Source organism: Xenopus laevis, chromosome 8L, assembly GCF_017654675.1.
Source record: "Xenopus laevis strain J_2021 chromosome 8L, Xenopus_laevis_v10.1, whole genome shotgun sequence".
Lineage (NCBI taxonomy): Eukaryota > Metazoa > Chordata > Amphibia > Anura > Pipidae > Xenopus > Xenopus laevis.
In genome coordinates, this window is record NC_054385.1 from 51,649,297 (window position 1) to 51,673,402 (window position 24,106).

General features: G+C 37.8%; 1 protein-coding gene across 2 annotated transcripts in view; it reads right to left on the reverse strand.

Moving 5' to 3' along the window:
• Positions 1–1,622: 1,622 nt before the first annotated feature.
• Positions 1,623–24,106, reverse strand: part of zdhhc9.L (zinc finger DHHC-type containing 9 L homeolog) — a 40,566-nt gene continuing 18,082 nt past the window's right edge. For both annotated transcript variants that reach the window (XM_018229932.2, XM_018229933.2), the window contains 9 exons: positions 21,950–22,248; positions 18,156–18,316; positions 13,954–14,112; positions 12,707–12,844; positions 11,576–11,624; positions 9,881–9,983; positions 8,942–9,045; positions 8,616–8,703; positions 1,623–7,846 (listed from right to left, as the gene is read on the reverse strand). In XM_018229932.2, coding sequence (XP_018085421.1) covers positions 7,709–7,846; positions 8,616–8,703; positions 8,942–9,045; positions 9,881–9,983; positions 11,576–11,624; positions 12,707–12,844; positions 13,954–14,112; positions 18,156–18,316; positions 21,950–22,116 — 1,107 coding nt within the window. In that variant the 5' untranslated portion in view covers positions 22,117–22,248 and the 3' untranslated portion in view covers positions 1,623–7,708. The remainder of the gene's footprint in view (positions 7,847–8,615; positions 8,704–8,941; positions 9,046–9,880; positions 9,984–11,575; positions 11,625–12,706; positions 12,845–13,953; positions 14,113–18,155; positions 18,317–21,949; positions 22,249–24,106) is intronic.

Consider the following 24,106-nt stretch of genomic DNA (forward strand, 5'->3'; position numbering starts at 1 on the left):
GAATTAGTTGGTTAATAATTAGGGGATGCAAAATCCGTGTATGTATAATTTCATAGCACTAAATAAAACAACTTTGTAATATGTCTGTTAAAATTTTTTGTACCTGCTTTGAGATACAGGTGATGGTTTCTGCAGCTTTCTCTCCTCTCCATTGATTATGACCCCCCTTAAAATTCAGCTGAGAGTGATTTAAATGATTTATGGGGTGCCCCTCCAGATGCGCCACTGCTGATAATTAGTGAAAGTAGTCAAGAGTAGCCTAACCTTCACATATATACATACTTGTTGAGGAACTCCTGCCCCTTAGCGCACCAAGGAGTAGGACAATCAGCGGGCCACTGAACTTAAAGAGGGATGGCGATCAAGGGAGAGGAGAGAAAGCTCCAGAAACGATTGTCTCAAAGCAGGTACACAAATTTTAAGAGGCATATATTACAAAGTTGTTTTATTTAGTGCTAAGAATCTATACACTTAAAAAAATTACTTTACATCCCCTTTGGGGAGCTAGCACACGGGAAAATTTGGGTAGATTTAGTCGACTGGCGAGTAATCGCTTCTTCTGCAGGGCGACAATCTAGGCAAAACTGCCTTCCCCTGCCATAATGCGAAAACGCCAGCGCTAATGCACTCGCGGCGAACTTCGGAAATCGAAGGGCCTCGAGTGCATTGGCGCTGGCGTGTTTGCATTATAGCAGGGGGAGGGCAGTTCAGGGAGATTGTCGCTCCACAGAAGAGGCGATTAGTCTCCAAATGACTAAATCTCCCCGAATCTGCCCGTGTACTTGAACCCTAAAGTCTACAACATTATGGCTAAGCTAATTAAAAAGTTTTGTTAACTCAAGTAAATAGCAAAATTCAAGTTTGCTTTAAAAGGCAGCAATAATGTTGATTTCTGCCTTGACTTTTTTTGTAGTTATCTACAATTCTTTCAGTTACAGTATAGATACCTCATTAGCATATCAATAGGAATTAGCCATCTATCTTTAGTGCAGAAGCCCCAGTTTGTGTCTTAACATTAGCCATACACCCCAAGATCAGCACATCTACAGATACTGTATGGGTAGGTTGTTGGTTCGGCCCAATGCAAAAAAAAACAAATACAAATATGCTGTGGACTCTGGCCCCTGGGCTGTGTATGTAAAGCTTCACCCTAGAACAATGATAGGAGTAAAAACCATCATTTGTACATAATTAATCTATTAAAAAGAAAATTTGTTTAAAATTTTTTTTTAAACTAACATATATAAATAAATGAAAGTTGGTGATAAGAGCATGGAAAATTATATACAATTTATTAGCACTATATCATATCATTTATTTATATAGCGCTGTCAAGATACGCAATGCTTTATAAAGGATAATTTTAGGGACCGTTATTTGATATTAGCTTGTGGCAGCAGAGACCCCTAAAATCTCTTCTCGGAAAAAAGCATATTATGTTATTTGGAAAGGCCTACATTTGCTAATGTACAAATATTCTGTAAAATACGTATGTGTATTTGGTTGTTCATTATTGTAGATGCAATAAAGTTTGTTAGATACACTTGCTGGAACCCTCTTTTCCCATTTCTTACACCCGTTTTTAGAACTAAACAACAATGTAGGAAATTCAATAAAATGACCACAGGCAAATAAATAGTTTAATTCCTTCATTATGGAAAACAAAAATACCAGGTAAAGAAGTTCAAATGAAAGTGCATGTTTATACACAATACAGTTAAATAAAAATACACATTTTTTTTGCAAGGTACAATAATTTGGTCAGTAGCATATAGGGGGAAGTGTTAAGACTAAAATTGTATAAGATAACAGATTAACACAAAAAATGACAGTTATGCAGATAAAAAATGCTGTTCCAGCTGAATGATTTCCAATAGAACCAGACCCTTATTCTTACTTGAGGGCTTGCAAACTAAAGAGTTTGGCAAAAGAGGACAACTAGGTGTTCTCAGAAATAAAACCACATCCTGCGTTGTTTCCATCTCATGAAAAGTAAAGTATCAGTGACAAAAAGTGTTCCTAAATAAACACTATCAATTTTATAGAATTATATTAAACTGGAGGAAGTGCTTTCCCAAAAGGGGAGATTTAAGTACAGGGGTGGAATATATATATAAAAGTCATGTCAGTCCGGACATGGTATGGCATTATATATGTTTTGCTCCCAAAAGATCTGTGAAGCATAATGCTCCTGATTAATTTGGTTCTAAATTCTAGCACAATGGCTTCATAGTAATATTAAATGGATGAATGAATGAATCTTAAATATAATTTAGAATTAGACATAGTGGAAACAAATACATGTGATTGCTAGTAGCACTTTATTCTGGTGAGAGTGGGGATCCTTAGCCACTTCCTTCCAGCACTGGATGCATAGCTTGTCCATTGGCTTATGTAGGGAAACACTTGAGCCGTGATAATTTAAAAAATATCTTCATGTGATACTTTTCTTTTCATTTGTGATACACAGAAGCAGATCTATATTTTGCTACATTTAATGCTGTTGTTAGAAGTCAGACAAGGCCACTCCTACAACCCTTCGGATGCACAGGTCCGCTTACTGAGGATAATGCAACATCCGGCGTAGCTCTCACTTCCTGCTGAGAAAAGATGAAACACATTCATATCCCAAACTCAGTGGCCTAACTAGAGTGTGCCAGGCCCCCCTGCAAAAAAACTTCAGAGGGGGCTGGCACACTTGCAGGGTATGCTTGCTCTATAGTTACACCATTGCCCAAACTGAATAATAACCCAAAAGGCCAATATACTTCATAATTCCAGATTTCGGCACTGGCTATACTTGTCCCTCACATGTCTCCTAAAGACTGCTTTACCAAACTAAAATAGGTAGGAGAAATTCTGAAATAAAAGATGCACTTGAGAGAAAGGCCACACTGCAACATAAAAAATATATGTAAAACGCTTTGCATACTTCAATATAATTATGGGCTATGGCACTTGGAGCATTCTATTCCCGTTACTTTTCCTGGCCAGCCCAACCCGAGCACAATACATAGTTTGTAGGCCCAGATAAAGAGCATTTAAAGCAGCCTGTTCTGTAGTCACATGAAAATGTCCATTATTTGCTATAACACAAGTATGTTGGTATTGGACAAAACAAATACAATATATAGTAATAATAGGTGATCTGTATTAAGGCAAGTGGCCTTACTCCTTGCTATAGGTAACGGATGTCTTGTAGTTCAACCCTTTTTTTTGTTACAGTAGTTGAAGTATTTCTTATACACAACTTTAAGGAAAACTATGAAATCATACAGCTGTAACAACTTCGCTCTACTATTTATAGTATAAAGGCATTACCGATTGTATCTGCATACCATAGGTTTAATGCTGAAAATGATTGGCAAGACTAGATAGAAAGTTGTTTGTAAAAGTACTGACTGTTGAAATAAGTAGCTCTCTATCGGTTATTCTTGGGTTTAGCCTCCCAGTATGTATCTGCTATATATTCATAGAGAAGGATAAGTGGCTTTCCCCAGAAAGAAAAAAAAAATTATTTACACCGTTTGTTTCGATTGCACACACACTACTGTGATTGTCCTTCTTTACAGGTCTTTAAATCACAGATCATGCAAGGCATTGTGGGAGTGTGAAGCCTCTGCAAGAGGGGGATGGACTACTGTAGCACTGTTTTAGAATTGATTTTGCTTTCGTTATGCAAAATTATATATTCTGGTTTACAAACTGTTTCATGGACATAGCATCCTAAAGCCCTACTGTCAAACTCAGCAATATGTAGACACTATCTGGCAAATGGACTCCATAGACTAGAGCTTGCAACACAGGGGAGGTTTGTTTGTTTGTGTCTGCAAGGCCTTTGATTAAAAACGGTAGTAACTATTCAGCAAACCAATTAGCTGTGCCTGCCTTTTCACGCTGGTTGATCAATCAAAGCAATCTGGCCACCCACTTGTGGCAAAACCACACCATCTAAATCTAGTTTTAAGGGAACCAACCTATACATGGGCAGCTTTAAGTTGCTCATATTTTAGTGGCTGGTCATAATGTATGGAAGCAGCATGCTGGGACTATCACTGTCACAGTGTCAAACCATCAGGAAGCAAACGCATAATGTATACTGGTGATATGCAGTTCGACAAACATTTAACCCACCGACCCTTACCTGCCCGCGACCTGAATCCGACTGGTACCTCCATTTGAAGACCCGGGTACAGCCTCCCTATCTGTGATGTCACAAGCGGGGTGCAGCAGGCGTTCGTCTATAAATGGAGGTTGCCAGAGACAAAAGCCGGCAGAGTAAGGTCGCAGGTGGGTAGAGCGGGAGAAGAGTTCAACCTAAACCCATCCTTCAAAATGTGTGCGGAAGACAGCCCGAATACAGCAGACCCAAAGGTCCCGCAGGTGTCGGTCCGGCCCACACAGAACTAGTGTTTACTATGTACCCCACTAGCCAAAAAGATGCTGGAAGCTGTGGATCTGCAAAAAGCAGGAGCAACAAAAGGAAATCTAGCACTTGTACAAACTACAACCGCATTCTTTCACTGACTGCGGAGGGAGGAAGGATTGCTATAAATATTTGTTCCCTCAGAGTGATGGAAAACCACATATCCTACATCATAGGTTCTATGACGTATCATGTCTAAGGACACATTATACATCATCAATATGATGCACCATGTGTAAACATGTCCACTATCGACTGCATATCCGTGAACCTTGCAACATGGCGTTTTACCTTATTGTAAATATGTTATTGTCCATTAAGGCTGGGGTTCGACGCCATGCATGTATCCTTTATCAAGATTTACATTTAATATATGTACAAAAAAGCATATGTACCACAGTGCGCCAAATATCTGGAAGGATTAAACGAAAAAAAACCCACAAGTAATGTTTACAAATTAACAACTTTACATAAAGTCAAGCAAATAGAAATGAATGTACATCTTTACTAAACATTGACTAAAGTGTGTGAAAAGGGTCTAAGAAGGGGAAAGTTGCAGTGACAGCTTTTCCCTGATGTGTTTAGGGCATAGTTTCATTTAAGACATTTTCAGATAAACTACATAATACAACGATCTTCAAACTGTGGCTGCACTACAACTAACAGTATCCCCTGTAAGCCACAGAGTGAAGAGTCCACCAAATTAATCCAGAAAAATATCCGAAAATAGGAATTACCTACTTGAGGCTCACCAGTAGGGGTTGAGCTATAACTCCTAACACAATCCAAGGGTTTGATATTCCCCCCCCTAAGCAGAACACAGCCTGGCTGGACATCAGTTTGGCAATTACAGCATGGAGTATTAATAGTTAAAACATACTGTCTCTGGAACTTACAACACATTACCTGTCAAAAAGCATACTGAGCAGTCGCACGGACAAAACATATACGCATTTATGGCTCAGTCTGTTTACACATGTTCAGATGGCTTTTTAAGACGATCGTATGTTGGTTTTACCCTAATGGAATTGATGGCCAAGCCACATGTTTTGAGGAAGGATTTATGCAAATGACAAGATTGATAGTCATGCAAAGCCCTTTATTCATTCAGGTTATGAGCGTGACAAGAGGGGCATCTTCTGGGAAGCATGTGACGCATTATATTTTGTCACTTAACCCCCTAGATGGAGAGGAAAACCTGAATTATAAAAAGTGCTCCATAAATATTTTACATCAACTCATGGAACTCAATACCTGAGACAAGAGAACAAAGAAATGCACTATGTGGGCCAATCAGGAACTGGCATCTGGGGAACTGATGTTTGTATCTGAATTTCTTTATGGTGTCAGTATCTGAGATTTATATTTTATTATACATAAGATTCCTAAACAGTAGAAAGCACAGGAACCATTAGTACATTACCAAAACCAATTTACCACGGATTCTTTGTACTTTGCTACAGATATTACTGGTTATACCAAGTACACCTGGTGTGCTTTAGTGAGAACGGTGTTTTTTTTTGGCAATGGAGACTTAAACAGCAAATGAAATCCCAAGTGGTAACTTAAATTCACCATGGCTGACACATTCAATACTGATATTGGGAAAACATCACCAAGCCAGGTTATAAATAAATACAGCAAGCAGCATGGTCATTAGACCAAACAAATCTTCCTCCCTCATAAACTATGGGTTTGGCAAATACATTTAAGTATAATTCACTGCAAAAATGAGCACCCTAAATATCTTAGTGCTCAAAGGAGACAACGTGTTTCCACTAGAGAAATCGAATGGAATACATCAAAGGATCGAACTATAAAATATAATCATTAATCTGGAACATTACCAGAAGCCTAGTTATCACTTATAAAAGGGAAATGCATTAAGACGCTTACCACGAGAATACCTCACCAAGGACTCTTATGTTCTGGAGCAGGCAGCCATAACCAGGGACCCTTAAACATATTGCTGAATTGGCTGCCAGCATTCCCTAACAAGTGCAAAACCACCAAAGAATGCTGAAAATCCGGCTTATAAACAGCACAGGGCTATGACACATGGTGCAGAACAAACCCCTAGAAACCCAGTGAGAAGCCTATGGCTTCCTGGATATTACCTAAACCTCTCCTTTTACGTGAGAATAGTGTTCCACGGCCTACTCATTGTCCTTATTTTAATCACAAATAATGGAACCTGTAGTGTTTACAAGAGGTGTATAATTAGACTTCCAATTATCTTCTTAACAAAATATTTTACATCCAAGAGGAACCCTTGAGCAAGCAGATATTTTAAGAGCATTAAAAAAAAAAAAAGGGGGGTGATTTCTGCAATTAAGACAAAAACAAAATACTGTATTAAGAATAAATTATTTTAAAAGTTCTTTTAACACTACCTGTAGCTTAAAATTATTAAAGAAGGCTGGAATACTAGAGAGAGAGAGAGAGAGAGAATAAATCCTCTATCTTAGTGGATGCTTCCAACCATAAAAAAAATCCATTTAAACTCAATATTGCCATTTGATTGGAATTCATCTGACATGGTGCTGATCTGGGGTCTTATGAATAAAATAATAAAACATTACATTTAAATGAGCATATGACATGACAGTTCAGAAGCGATAAATTAAGGAATAGTGTACATGTGTGTACTGGGGCTGGATTTCTATAAAGCCAAACTGCACTAATTCATACTGCATTCAAATATTGCACTAGACCTGGTGGTATTGGAAACTGCTGTGCATCGACCAGGAGCTTGTTTTTCCAGCATCTTGCAGTTAGGCTTGACAAGCAAAATAAATGTGTGCATATTTTAGGTTATCCATTACAGGACCCAGCTTTGCCACTGTAGGATTAGGGGAAGAAACAGGTATCCAGCTGTTGGACACCTCCAGTCCCTCTATTGCAGACCCCATCTCTGATGGTCTGGCCAGCCAGAGACATTGTCAGTGTTCGCCAACCTCCAGAGGGACACAGAATTCAGATGCAATGTGAAGAACCAGCTCCTGAGGGAAGAAAATAGCAGACCAGTCCGGCTGACTTCTTGCTGTGACAATCTCTTCCGAGTTAGGTTATTGGCATATTCAAATAGCACCTGACATCTGTTTAAATGAGCAGTTTTCCCAGGCTGATATGATCATTTTCCTTTCAAAAAGACATCACCTTCATAATTAATACGAGCAAAATACTAAAGTAAAATGGCATATAGGATCCTCCTGATGGTCTCATCTGGAATATTAGCCTTTTTCAACTGAAAAAAAAAAAAAGTTTTCTATTTTTCCTTTCTTAGATCTTTGTCCCATCTGATTGTTTGGGGTGCTGAACGGACATCTCTATAGCATTAGTAGCATTCGTCTGGGGGTCTTTCCCTGGCGATGCAGGATTCTCCGATGATTCACTGGACATTAGAGGGGCAGCAGAAACCTTGAAAGTACATAGACAATTAAGAGTTTAATGTTAATCAGTGTATACAAGATAAAAAAAAAAGGGAAAGCATCACCACACAATTATTTTTTTTTAAAGTTTTTACATAAATTAGACTGGAAAAGCTTGAGGTGGTTGGGGGGGGGGGTCAGGATGAAGGATAGAGATTATGGATGCTATTATTCATGCTATTGACATGGTACGGACATGCCCTTGTTTATATAGGAATTATGCCCTGATCTGTTTTATTCATTTTTTTAATTCTTTCTTTCCCTCAAGCTAAGTCTTGCAGTGCTGGAGTCTGACACTTTTCTCTGTTTCAAAGCTAAGCGAATGGCTTTAATAGCCTGGAGATACTTCCTTGAAAGGTACCAGATAACAGCCAATTGGAGAATTGCAAACATTTTAAAAATTTACTCAGAATGTGAGGGATTAATACAGGGGTTTAATTATAAAGAAGACCGACCCTACAACAGCTGGTGGTACTGACTGATCACCATTTTTATGGCTAAATAAAAAAAAACATCTTCTTCCTAAAGTTTAGGGAGGACTTAAAATAATTTTATCACAGCAGCAGTAACTTTTAGCAATAGCTTTTTAGCTCATTTAACGGTTTTCAGAACAAATATATTCTTCAGCTTCTCTCATTGCTGGTACACCTCAAAATAAAAACAGTTGAGGTTGTGACAAGACTAAAGTTAACCCTGCTTGGTCTAGCTTAATAAAAAAACAAATAAAAAACAAAACAAAAAAAAAAACAAAAACTTACCGGATCCTGCTGTGGATTACTATTTGTCTGCTCTGTTTGTCCCAGAACCCCAGCCTGTTCCTGCAAAATGCCTCTCCTATCAAGCATGCTACAATGAGAAACAGAAAAATTATATTTATGACCGTGTTTATGCATAAAGACTAGCAATATTTTTTATGAATATTTAATATAAAGTGGTTTATTATAAATTGCAAATGTTACACATCACAAAATAATAAAAAAAAAATAGAGGCTTAAAGACCCCCAACAACATGGGAAGAACTTCAACTTTCCCCAGGTTCAGAGCTCAAAAGTATGAAGAATTACTGAACTAAATAGTAGTCTACCTTGGCTTCACAGGCCCACACAACACTTCACAGCAGTTCTTTACAGGATTGCCATAATTGTATGGATTTTGAACACGGTTTTTACCAGTCCAGGATCCTTTTATCTGAAGATAGAGGAAAAACAATCATTGATGTGGAATCAGTCATAAAAAAAGGTTTGTAATAAAATAATTAAAAATGTACGTATGTTGTTATGAATTAATCTAAAAATTATTGCTTAAGAGGGACCCGTCTTCCAAAAAAATTATTCAAAATCCTATTTTATCACATTAGTCAAGCAAATATAAATTATAAAAAATTTGAATCTTGTTTCCTTCAGTCTGGGAATTGATAATTATAGCAAGCGGGCAGAAGCCATTTTGTGGACAATGTTATTAAGACAAGCCTTGCATTATCTCAGAATCTTGTTTGCGCATGTTTGTATGTCCATCCCCATGCACTGGCTACACAATTAAAAGGTGAATAGAATGGGGGGAATGTGGGGAGAGCTGTGACATCTAGGATGTGCTGAATGGAAAGTGAAAGTAATTGTCTGCCCCGCCTCTATGCCTAAGGCATAGAGGAGGGGCAGACAATATTTGATTGACAGCTGAGATTTTTAGATGAGATTACAACAGCTTTAATTAAAAACTGGATTTCATGTTTAATTTGAAAAGGTCTTCTATTTTACAGATTTCTGTGTCTGGGTGACAGGTCCACTTTAAGATAGTATTTTAGTAAATACACCATCCACTATCTGTTATTGTCAGCACCAAAGGGTCACTGAAGGATACCTGGGCCCTCCAAAGTACTGGTGAATTACCCTTTAACCAACAACTTTTATCTTAACCTGTAACAACTTTTTTTCTTGGCATCTGTCCCTTACCTTTAGTTATGCACGTTTATAGTAAGAGGAATACATATACGGTATATTTCATACACACAAATAAATATACTCACATCTTCATTGGTTGTCTGGTTAAGGGACACCAGGAATGTGTGGAAACCAGTTAATCCCACAACAGACCACAGGGTAAAGAAGCAGATAAACACTTCCAAAACAGTGGACAATGGGTTAAGAAACATAATCAGCTTTTTCAATATTAAATCTACCTTCAGGCAAAACAATTCTCTGGTGTAATTGGTTCAATGGATACTTGATACATTATGAGTGCCAATAAGTGACCAATACTCTTTATCACAACAACTTTTTTCTATCTGTTTATTTTGTATATTGTTAGTGTTCTCACAAGTTTCTAAAGTAATGCCCATTTTTAAAGCACTGAAGTAAAGTCGAACACACATATGAATTGACTAAACCTCCAATTCTGCCCAAGGGAAACAAATCATGAATGAAACTAAAATCTGCACAAAATTTGCATGTGCACCCAAAATAGATACCACCAGTGTGCTAAGAGGAACTGGTTACGTGCATACAAAACAGGTGCATCTATCAATAAGCACATGTATTAGGCAACAATGGCTGGGGAAAGTAAATGCAATCATTCCATTTTGCATGAGCTGTAGCTGAGAAGCTATACAGCAGAAACATGCCAAAATTCTTATTCACTCTCTTGTCATATCACGTCTAGACTACTGTAACTCTCTTTTAGTTGGCCTTCCCCTCCAGAGACTTGTCACCTCTCCAGTCCATAATGAACACTGCTGCAAAACTCATACACCTCAGCAACCGCTCCTCCTCTACCACGCCATTCTGTCAATCCCTGCACTGGCTTCCACTACCATTCAGAATCAAATTCAAATTAATGACCCTGCCATACAAAGCACTTCATAACTCTGCACCACCCTACATCTCTGAACCCATTTCAATATACTCGCCCAACCGCTTACTACGCTCCTCTACTAACCTGCTACTCAACTCTTCTCTCATTACCTCCTCACATGCTCGCATTCATGACTTTGAAGACTTTTCTGCACCCCTCCTCTGGAACTCTCCCCCACGGTCTGTCCGACTTTCTCCCAACCTTTCTGCTTTCAAGAAATCTCTTAAAACGCACTTCTTTCGAGAAGCCTACCCTCACTCTGCTTAACTACCAAACGCAACACCACATACAGTACCACATTTCTCACCCACTTAATTCGATCTTGCCCACGCCCACACCTTGTGTATTACTCCCTTCCCTTTAGAGTGTAAGCTTTTTCTGCATAGGCCCTTCCTCACCTTTTGTACCGGTATTGATTGTGATGTATGTAACTCCATATGTTCTATGTATAGAATTCATGTGATTTAGTTGTATAAATCACATTTACTTTACAGTGCTACGCAATATGTTGGCGCTATATAAATACATGTTAATAATAATAATTAATCGCATGATAGACCAATACTTTACTTACATTTTATGTCACCATAAAACTTCAGACTGGCACAAGTTTATTAGGCAGATTTCAAAGGCTAATTACAAAGTGGAAAACTACTTTAGATACATTTACAGCTCATGTCCGTCTGTTCAGCATTTGCCAATAAGTATTCTTAAACAATAACAGTCCTAAAAAATAAACATTCTTTGTACATAGACTGCATGAATTATATTTGCTTCGTCTATCAAAAGAGCTTTAAATATACAGTTTCATTGAACAGCTACAGAAATGGTAGAGGAATCAAGAAACACAACTGCAAGCATAAAAGGATATGTCCCTGGGCTTTCTTTCAGTGTGTTAAGGAAGCCAATGCTTAATGAGTCTGAAAAAAAAACACAAAAATATAGAAATTATAATGCAGTTAGTGCAGCACTAAAATAAAATCAAGGTGTAAAGCACTGCATATCTTGTCGGGGCTATCTAAATAAATGATGATGATGATGAAGGTGTAGTAATAAATAAAATGTCATTTTTAGCTTCAGCTTCCACAAAATGTACGGAGACCTTATAGGTTTCTGGGAGCAAAATATGCCCTGGACTAAAAGCCCATCTTGTACATGTTTGAGAGTCACAATCTTGGCTTGGGAGAGGGACTGATAACTTTAAATACTAAAAATTAGTTTGCATAAAACTGGTATATAGTTTAAGAGCACATAAACTCTAGAAATGGCTACCTTGATAGCAAGCTTCACCCATGATTTGATTATTTGTACATTTTGCAGCATGCTTGAAACTATAAATATGAGCACAATAAAATACGTTTGTTTAATCCCACAACATATTGCAGTTGGTTACGTGAATAAAGACTGATTACAATATATATTATCTATCTATCTATCTATCTATCTATCTATCTATCTATATATATATATATATACATAGCACTCCTATATGCGGTTATTCCGGACTGATAGGGAGCTGCCTTTGTTAGGGACATCAGGGGGATTATAGTAGCAGTTTCACAGGTAACAGCCATAGTTACAGACAGCATTATAGCAGGAGCTCCATCTGCTGGACAAAGTGAAAAACCACACTAACAACAAGCATGGCAGCATTTTTTTATTTTTATTTAGACTAACAAAATAGACAAACCATAACTTTATTTTTGTTGTCATTGGACAGCAATATTCTTATGAGCATCAGTATAACTAGACCTACGGTGTCCCCCCTCCCCGAACAGTCTATGGTTTCTATTGTTATGCCCATGCCTACTATTAAGGAGTAGGAGTAGAGTGCACAATTACAATGAAGTTGGTGTAGTTGATTCTCCACAAGGAATATGATTTGTCTGTCTATACAGCTTGAATGTCATTTACTGTTTTTTCTCCACTGGTCACAATGAAACATAAAACTGAAATAGGTCAGTGCAAGGTCCTGGGACACCAAAAAAGTGAGGCAACTTACTTAAAGCAACATAGACAATGTTGAAGGCAAAGATGTAGATTGTCAGAAGGGACAAAGAGAGTATGAAGAGGTAGAAGTAACGGTAATTCCTCTTTCCAACACAGTTTCCCACCCACGGACAGTGATGATCAAAGCGCTCTGTGGACACATAAAAGTAATATTAATAAAGCAAGTGCAGCACTACGGTTTCACTTTGCTAATTACAATCTTATTAAAATCCACTACAAATGTTGAAAAAAAAAAAAAACATGTTAAGGCAGATTTTAATTAAGGTCTGGACCATCTAATAAAAGTCCCGTAGGCCAGATACAGCCCTACAGTAGACTTGTACCAACAAACTTGTATGTATAACACATAACTGGCTCACTTTATGAAGCAAGTGAGAAAGCTGTTGGTCAAATCATTTTTGTACTAAGGCAAACCAGAGTTTTATTTTTCCAAAGAATTAGTGGCCCTTAAAAGTCTACCATACCTTTACCTTCTCTGACACAGTTGTGCTCAGTACAAGGGAATACTTATACAAACATAGTTTACATCATTTAGGAAAAACAGCTACAGGTATTCAAACTATAATCCAGAATACCAGATAAGGGGTCTCTTTGTAATTTGGCTCTCCATACTTTAAGTCTGATAAAAATTATTTAAACATTAAATAAACCCAATAGGCTGGTTTTGCTTCCAATAAGGATTAATTATATCTTAGTTTGGATCAAGTACAAGGTACTGTCTTATTATTACAGAGAAAAAGGAAATGTGAATTATTTGATTAAAAAGGAGCCTATGGGAGATGGCCTCCCCGTAGTTTGGAGCTTTCTCGATAACTGGTTTCTGGATAATGGATCTCATACCTTTGCTTCACTGTGTTTCCCACACACACTAGTTATTAAAATGTGGCAGAGGTTCTGTGGCCTCTACTACATGTGAGGATGGATGGGAAAGACGGTAATTTAATAAAAGTTGGCAACAGTTATCTATAGTAACCAATCAGTATGCAGTATTTATTGGTCAACCATTTGCACCAGGTCTGCTAATCCATAGCAAAATTAGATATCAAACTTTACTAATTTTGTTTGGTCATAAACTATTCATACTCTATTGGTCAGTTAAACTAAACGGATACCCTAAAATCATGCTTCAATGACATTTGCAAATATCATGAATTGCAGAAGGTTTATGCTGTTCAGATCAGGATATTGCTGGACTGATTGAGTTAGAAACAGGCTACACTAACATGGTATTTTACTTACCCACACAGTTATCACAGATACTGCAGTGCGAGGCTCGAGGGGGGCGAAAGATTTTGCAGGTATAGCAGTATTTCAACTTCACAATCTGATTGTTTATTTGAACATTTTTTATACGGGGTGGTGGCCGTTGTCCCTGGGGCACATTTCCATTGGCTGCCTCTGAGTGACAAAACAGTTATTATTAAAGAATAGGAATAAAAAGTATGTCTGTTTTTCATGTCTGAACGTCAAAGGAATTAGAGATAAATGGTGTGGCTAATAAAATGACATGTTTCATACAAAAGATCTGAATAAAATATGATGCTTTAAAAGGATCACACACTCTACATTTGAAATAAATATCAGACTTGCGCCCCTGACATTGGTTACGGTGTCAATAACCAAATGCTTTTTCACCAGACACTGCAAAAGATTAGTGATAATTTTACTGTAAGATATGTGGTTATTCATTAATCTGGAGTGTGTATTAGAGAGTGTGTAAGGGTGATTTTTTGATAAGTGGTTAACAGATGTTCTCGTCTGGACAACGTAGATGCATGTTTATTAAGAGGCTTGGCTTCCTTTTATTGTATTATCTTGCAGGGTTTTATTTTTTTATTTCTAGAAGTGATCATGAACTGATCTATGAAACTAATATTTGAATTGAGTTTGAACCAGACTCTAACCAGTTGAAGAGTCTGTTTGACAATTTCTCAATGAATTCATAAATTGAACTCCGCCCCCTCCCTATAATTAAACGCAAAATCATAGTTGGAGCTTTATCCTGGCATATTTACAACTAGCAAAGCATTAAACAAGCTCTGAGCGCACCAGTTGGATTCATAGTGGTATAAAATAATCATAATCTGACTGACTCACAAAGAATGTCCGTCTGTGAAATGGTTGAGAAACCCTATGCTGCTTTTGCTGTAGTAAATACTCCCTTGTACTGTGGGGGTGAGTTCACTTCAGGGAGTTCAGTGTAGCCATAGTTTCCCTGCATATTCAGATCAGCTTGCTGAAGCAGTTATAACGGTGCAGAGCCTCTAGAACTGTGCTGCCATTGTACATGCCCCACCCTGGTCCTAAAATAATAACCAATACCTTGTCATTACCACTTCAGGCTATATTTATTAATTAGTCACATTCCATTTATATTCATGCACAGTTCAGGGAAGTGATCTTATCATTTCTCTGAAACAAAATTACAGTATTTCCCTTACTGGACCACCTCCATGTCACACATAGAAAGGGAGTCTGAGCAACTCGTTAAATAGACTACAGCACAGATATGGCTAAAGCTATCATTTGAAGCAGAAACTACCGACTTAAAACATAATGAAAAAAGGGATACCAAGGATTTTAGGAAACTGTTAAAATAAAAGACTGGTCATAAGGGAACAGTTATATGCACAAACTGAAACCGTACATATTGTGGAAAAATCTTGGGTTCTTCCATCTCGGTATGAAAAAAATAAATTACATTTGGCAATCTTTTAAAAGCATGTTATACTGATCATTTGAAATATGATACATGTGTAACTACTCTTGCTGTGTAAACAACCGTTAGCTCATGTTCCCTGCTAAATTCAGTATTAGCTTTGCATGTTAAAGGATAAGTAAACCTTTAAAATAAGTCAATGTAAAATTGTTGAGAGTGCTATCCTAAGCACTTTTGCACATTTTGTGCATTCATCATTTATTTATTTTTAATTCCAAGATATTAAGGGAAACATGTACTGGTAATATGAATTAATTTTGTTACAACAGCGCCACCAGCTGGGCATTTTCTGACCACCAAGTAGTCAAGGAAGTTGTCAGGAGAAAGAAAGAGGCTGCTCTGATGTTCTTCTGGTTATTAAAGAAATTAGAGACCTTTCTCAAATCTTCCATAACCAGAAGAACATCAGAGCAGCCTCTTTCTTTCTCCTGACAACTTCCTTGACTACTTGGTGGTCAGACTGGTCAGAAAATGCCCAGCTGGTGGCACTGTTGTAAAAAAAAAAAAAATTCATTCATATTACCAGTCCATGTAACCCATAATATCTTGGAATAAAAAATAAATAAATAATGAATGTACATTTCAAAAGTGCTTAGAATAGCACCCTCATCAATTTTAGACTCACTTATTTTTAAGGTTTACTTATCCTTTAAAGAAATGTTCTACTGGTATGGGACCAGTTATTCAGAATGCTTGGAACCTGGGTTTTTTCCCCGGATAAGGGATCTTTCCATACTCTGGATCTCCAAACCTCCATAAGTTTACAAAAAATAATAAATAAATATTTATAAATAATAAATCCAATAGGATAATTTGCCTCCAATAATGATTAATAAAATCTCAGGTGGGATAAAGTACAAGGTACGGGTTTATTATTACAGAGAAATTTTTTTTCTAAAAAATCTCAATTAATTGCTTTAAATTTAAAGGAAAAAAATGGAGTCTATGGGACTCTGTAATTCAGAGCTGTCTGGATAGCGGATCCCACAACGGTGGAACGGTACCACATTTATCAACCAATGAGACCACTAGAGGGCAATGCTGAACGGGAGTCTATGGATAGAATTTTTATACCGTAACTGCTTCATGAAAAACAGGCAGCTTACACTGAAACAGACAAAGCCAGTGTATGTGTATATATATATATATGTATATATATTATATATATATAAGAGATTTTCTATTATTCCAGCACTAACATGTTCAGTGCCTTTATTTAGACTGATGTGTTTATCAGAACAGCAGTCTCGCAGAAAAGAAAGGAATATTTTGCAGTTAACATTTCCTATTTCTAAATCTTAACACACGGTCTCAGAAAAACAATGATGTGGACAATGTGAAGTGAAAGAAATGGCAGAATCCCATGCTCTGATGTGCTCATTGTGGAACCACAGAACTGCCAATGTTATAAAGACAACACAGCAAGCTTCCATTCAGCAAAAGTGCTTATGGCACAGTCGGTGGGGTTTTCCCAGCAATAGGCAGCTTCTGTCAAACATACTCACCACACAAGGAAGTCTAAAGGCTCAGCCTGTGCATTGCCTTCTAGATTTCAAAAGCCGATCCAGGCTTTATTCGGGGAGAAGCTTTGAAGTAAAATCAAAGTCTTCTGCTAACAATAATAGAAAGCACACTGCAAGCCTATACTGGGAATAAAACGGTTTAACAGAATGTGGTTCATTTCAAATCTGCCCAGTGCAGCAACTTACTGCAGTCACAGAGTTGCTTTCATTATTCTACCTACAATAAAAAAGCTGTTGATTGGGTGCCACGTGTTTGTACACTTGGACAAATCTTCCCAGTAAAGACATTGTTCCATAGTATGGCAGTCAAGACTTTTCAAGAAAGAAAACTTGTTGCTTAAAAAGTACCCTGGACGGTGCAGTTTTGTGCGAACGGGAGCACTTGCCTGGGATATCCGGTGATTACAATCACTGGGGGTGCCTAATATTTGGCTCCCCTAGTGATTTAGACTTTTTCTATTTTAACAAAAACCTATGGCACTTAAAAGGGTTAAACACCTTCCCCAGTTGCCTATTACTTCACATAGAAATGACATGTAATTGTGGGTTGCTACGCTTTCCTGTTTCTTATGTTGAAATGTCATATAAAGCATGTGAAAGCTAGTACAACTTGTTCTACCATTACAATCCAAAAATAGAAACCAGTCTTATTATCTTAGTAAGGCGGTATATTCTGAAGCAGATAACATAAAAGTGAATATGGGTTTAGCTGAAAAATAACAAGCATTTGGTTTCCAATTAAACAGGAGATTCTATATTTGCAGGTCTGGTCTTCAATTCTAATAGACCAACTGGGATCCAGTCACATCCTACAGCCATCCGGTGAAGCTACATTCTGTAACATGGCCACTTTGCTTGTTTTGTTGCACAATGTTTGTCCTCTTCTACATTAGACACTGCAATCATTCTGGACACAAAAACGTCCATCGGTTTTGGTTTGAAAGAGCCAAATTGGTCAATACAATCTACCTGTGTGGGCGGCTTACAATCAGCTTAAAGAAATAAAAGGAGAAAACAAGTCTCTCTGTAAGATGAGTGCATAGATATGCTTTAAAATTCCTTGGACAAAGTGTCAGTCACAGAGAGAGGCTTCAGCGGTTCTGCACAGGAAGTGTATTGCAGAACTGAAACAAGGTGCAAGAGTGTTGAGGAGAGTACATGTTCAAATGAAGAAATGCTCGCACCAATGAACAACTCACCTATTTCCATTTCTATGAAAGCTGCCTCATCAGGCAATGCTCGTGGTATGACACCAGGGTCGCTGAAGCTTGTGCGTAAGAGAGTAGCCATGGCGAAAAGGAAAAGGACTGCTGCAAAGACTGGTATTGCTGGAGAGAGGTGCACAGCCAAGTAGCGACACCTGCATAACAAAGAAAATGAGGTTCAGCAAAGAAGACTGATCAAATTGAGGGCTCTGTGGTTGCATTATTATATCATAGCACTTGTACACATTGCCATTGCTTACTAGAGAGAGTGGTTGCAAGTAATAATAAAACTTTAGAAAAAGAAAAATCACATGCACAAGACCAAGCACTCTCAATTTTTCTCTTTTGTATACTCGTTTATCAGCACTGAAAATGTAAGCACCTGGTCAGTAAACCATGGCAGCCAATCACATTTTTGCTCTTAATATTCTTCCTGCAGCTGGCTGAAACAAAGCTAATCATTGATTGGTTGCTACAGGTTATTGCCCAGGTGCAAACTTACCCGGTGTTGAGGACCCCAGCCCAAGAGTCTACATTTTGCAGGCAACCAGTATATATCACCCGCTGGATACAGTCATGAAGTAGCATTTTGACAGAAACCACAGAAACCGAAAGGGGGAATATAAAAACCATTCAGGGTAACCAGGTCAGAAGTTCGTAGTTAATATGCATAGGAAACTGGGTTCCATTTCCTGTACTGTAGACTGTGCTGTCTTGGCACCATATCATTTTACTGGTACTATAAAGAGAAAACTAAGGTTGCATATGGAATTTGATACCAAATAGCATGCAGGTAGGAAAAAAAACCTAAAGGTCATTTTACAGATTAAATAAATGTTTTATCAGATAACTTTGGAGATGAGCTATTGGAAACATATCTCTTCAGCCAGTATAGTAGGATGTGAAAGCCAATGAAGGAGACTAGCAATGATCCCATAGGCAAGACGGACACTAGATGGAAAAAGCTCCATGTGATGTACCCCAAGCAGTCACCAGTACTTTGTGAACTGGGATCTTCTATGAAGCGGCAAATCACCCTGAGCTTTACTGCAATGTCGGCACTAGCTAGAAATGTTCCTTGGTTTGCTAAGGAGTAATATTGCATAACGTTTCCCCAGGAAATAACAAAAACGATTTCCCGCCAGTTGTGGAAAGATTAAAGCAACCACCTATGTGACAAAAATCGTAGTCAGCTAGAGGTATGGTATCTGTTATCCAGAAACGTGTTATCCAAGAAGCTCCAAATTACGAAAAGGCCGTCTCCCAGACTCAATTTTATCCAAATAATCCACATTTTTTAAAAAAAATTCTTTTTCTCTGTAATGATAAAATAGGTATAGGATCCATTATCCGGAAACCAGATATCCAGAAAGCTCCAAATTACGGAATGGCTGTCTCCCATAGACTCAATTTCATCTAAATAATCCAAATTTTTAAAAATGATTTCCTTTTTCTCTGTAATAATAAAACATTAGCTTGTACTTGATCCCAACTAAGATATAATTAATCCTTATTCAAAGCATAATCAGCCTATTTGGTTTATTTAATGTTTAAATTAATTTCTAGTAGATTTAAGGCATGACGACCCAAATTACGGAAAGATCCTTTATCCGGAAAACCCCAGGTCCCGCCATTCTGGATAACAGGTCCCATACCTGTACCTTGTACCCAATCCCAACTAAGATAAAATGAATCCTTATTGGAAGAAATCCCAGCCTATTGGGTTTATTTAATTTTCTAGTATTCAAGATTTTCTAGTAGACTTGAGGTATGAAAATCCGAATTACAGTAAAATCAATTATGCGGGAAAACTCCAGGTCCAGAGTGTTCTGGATAACATTACATTTCAATCTAAGGGAAGTGGGGCTTGAAAGACCGTTGCTTTCATACAGAAAAATGTTAAGTTTTAGATCATTGTTTACAAACTTTTACACTGATTAAATGGGTAGGTTTTTTAGTTCAATTACATACAAATACAAAAACTTTAACCTTCAAAAATGTAAAATTTTCCACCCATGCAGGCTTATTAATGGGAGTTAAGGCCCCTTCACATGTAAACGTTATGTCTGAACTGTATACAGTGTTGGCAACATTATTTTTAAAGCGGTACTGACACGTTCCTATAAAAATCATAGGAACAGGTCAGTATCAAGTAAATTCTGCACACGGAATAGTTCCCCGCAAAGCCCCCCCCCAGCCCCGCGAACCTGTGTGCAGCATTCACTTGCTACTTACAAGTTTCTATGATTTTTAAAGGAACGTGTCAGTATTGCTTTAAAATTTCTCTGATACCATTGAGAAATGTATCAATTAATGTAGCAAATAGTAACAATACAGTCTGCAAACTCGTCTACTGAGCTGCAACTAGGAAATGCCAGAAGGAGAAAAATTCAACTTTTTAGAAAAACAGTAGAACATCTGAAGAAAGCCATAATTTTTGCATTACTTTTTAAGGACAACTGAACTAGAACGAGTGTTGAGAAGGGAAACTACTCCTTTAAGATGTCTGACCTAGACTGTAAGAATTGCTTGCACAGCAAAAAACAGGGAAATCAATGCACATTAAAATAACTGTAAAAAAAACTTTATAGACCAATAAAATGATTCTCCACTAAAACGCTGTCCATTCCAGACAAGCTGCATTTCTTCACTATATTTGGGGTGTAGCCATTTATACCTGAAGCACAGGCAAGAATCCAAATATTATTATAGTAAAAACTTCCATCGTCATTTTATTACGGATTTAATAAATATATTTTAATACTGGGTAAACAGGTTCAATTTAAAACAAAAAGAAGTTTGCAGCATTGCATACTGATGTTTACCGGATTCTTTGCAACAGGTGAAGCAGATATAAAGTTAAAGCAGCCACTAATAATCAGGTCTGTACTTTAAAAAGAGACATTACATACACTGGTATCTGGTATATCATTTATTACTTTTTCTTCATCTGTCTCTTAAAGATTAGTAAAAAAAACAAATCCTCCGACATATGAGATTAGATTTGATATCAAGGTCATAATTGAAAAGAAAAACAAATTGAAAAAAAAACTACAGTAGTCAATTATGCTTTTACCCAACCAAAGGAAATGTTGGCTTGTGGATATAATTTTATAAAAATAAAATAAAATAAAAATAATAAGGTGGGACTTATGGCAACTTATGGGGGTTTGTCTTGTCTTTTATTGCCTGCTCTCTGCAACTGCCAGTTTTACTGGTTTTGGCCACACCCCAGTGATGCCCAAGTCACACCCAAGCCAATCTTTCGTGAAAGGGTTATAACAGGAGACAAGGGGTAAAGGCAAACATAGTAAAATAAAAATCAATCAAAATAGTAGGGATGCACCGAATCCACTATTTTGGATTTGGCCAAGCCCCCAAATCCTTTGCTAAAGATTCGGCCGAATATGGAACCGTAGCTGAATCCTAATTTGCATATGCAAATTAGGAGTGGGAAGGGGACAACATTTTTTACTTCTTTGTTTTGTGACAAAAACGTCACACTATTTCCTCCCCATCTCGGATTCGGTTTGGCCGGGCAGAAGGATTTGGCCGAATCTGAATTCTGCTGAAAAAGGCCGAATCCTGAACCGTATCCTGGATTCGGTGCATCCCTACAAAATAGAATTGGGCTTTTGGGTCTCTGGTAGGTCATTTTGACCGGATTTTCCTAATCCCCAAGTATTGCTGAAAGGAATAACCAGTGTTTTAACAGATCACAGTACCTTTTGACAGAAAAGCTCAGGACTTATAACAATAAAGCAAAGAGAACTAAATGTTGGACTTACTCAAAAGCAAAGAAGAGGGAACACGTGCCCAAGATGAGTATAAGGGTTAGATAAAATATGCCCTTTTGTCTGGCCATCATCACCCGACCATCGCAGCAGAATGTGTTCTTCCCGGGTAGTTTCTCCCATTTCCGAGTGACTTTTTTCCTCACCATCATGACAGACATGGTTCCGCTTCTTATGCAGAAATGCTGCCGGGAGCAGCCCTTCACACAAGCCCTATTCTCTGGTTATGCTATCCAAGTTTCTCCCACACTATCCAACGTGTATGGGGCATCATGTTAGAGTCAAATGCAGTCCTGTGGAAAAGGGAAAACGGATCTGTCAGAAGTCTCAAATATATGAAGATGAAGCAAGCATACATAAAAAGCCTTATTAATTGGCAAAAAAATTAACATTTAAATATCTTAATAATTACTATTCTATATATCAATGAACCAAAAGAATGGATAGTTGGCTGTGTGGAACATACTGTATGCACAAATAGTGACGGTATATGCAAATCGAATGCTATAATTTGTCCGATTTCAGCATTAGACTCACTGAACTTATTTGGCCATCTCTGGGGTCAGTTTGGACAAACTGCCCTATAAGGGATATCAGTCAGTATAGCAAGACTGGAAGTCTTACCAAGACCGTGTATGAGCAGCAGATGCCAATGCTATCCTCACAAGTGACTGTTTTCCTTCGGCGGAAAAACACTCCAATCTGTGTTTCAGCAAGAGTCAGGCTCAGGATCCGGCTGTAAGTGGAAACACCACGTTTGACATTAGCCTAAGTCAAAGTTTCAGGTTTATTTCCATATTTGTGTGGAGAAATATAATCTGTGGAAGCCATGTCACTGCTTCTTGTAGAATACTGGGATTCTGAACCTAAGCAATGGCCTTAAGGCTTACTTTGTTCTGTCTATAGTGATCCCCAACCAGTGGCTTGGAGGCAAGTATTGGTTACATAAAAACCAGGAGTATTATCAAATAGAGCCTGCTGTAGACTGCCAGTCCATGTAGGGGGTACCAAATTGCCAATCACCGCCCTTATTTGGCATCCCCAGGGACTTCTTTCATGCCTGTGATGTTCCCAACTATTTTTACATTTACCCCAGGGGGGAAAACAAAATGTGGGGTTTTCCCCCTGGGGTAAGCATGGAGCACTGCCAGGGGTGCTTGGTCTGAAGCCATGGCCTGCAAGGGAGGGCCTAGACCAAAGGCTAAACCCTCAAAAAAACTGAAAAAGTTTGACAGCTACTGTTCTAAAAATGATCCTTTCTCAGTTATGTCAACCAATGCAAACTATAACAACTTGTAGAATGGAGAATTCCTTTTCAGAATGGAATTTGAAAAACAAAACAATGCATATTATATAATATACAACTTTTCTTTTGCAGGTTACCTCAAGGAAAAACTCAACTATGTTAACAAAAGAGGTGAAAGAATGAATGGCAGAACCACAGAGGTAAGGGTGCGGCAAGCAAAAAGGAGCAGGAATGCCTATCATGGTCTTCAAAATACAGATAAGCCTTCTTAATACAGAAAGCATTCATATGCCTCTTGCTTCACACAAAGGGAATTATAAGTGGAGAAATGCTAAATTATTTCTTTATGTATGCAAGGTTATTAACAGCCCTGAATATTAAGGATGTATCTGTGCTAGTAAAACAATGGTTTTGGGTGGACTGTTGGCCACATGGGCATAAGGGAATAATCTGCATCTGAAATGAGGATTCAAAACCTTCAAATTTTGAATTTTAACTGATGCTGTGTGAAGCATGAGGCATGTAAGGAACGATTTTTAAAAGGCTTTCACTGTATTCAGTGGGAAAAATCGAAACCCTATAAATAGCTCCATAGAGAAGGAGTTATAACTAGTTTTTCTTTCTTGTCCATTGTACTTTCATTTGATTGCTCCTTATGCTCTTGAACTGCAGCATGGATAAGCATTGTGTGGCTCTACTCAAGTGCAACTTCACTCATCCTTTAACAGCAATTCAAGTTATGTCAAACTGTGTTTTTGTTTGTCAACAGTACCATTTAGCTGGAATCCCAAGGGTTGTATGTGACAGCTCTATGGAGTAAGTAGGAAGTGCTCTATATCAATTAGTTCTGTAGAGCATACACAAAAAGAAAAATAAGCGTAACATGTTAAAATGACCACTGTTTT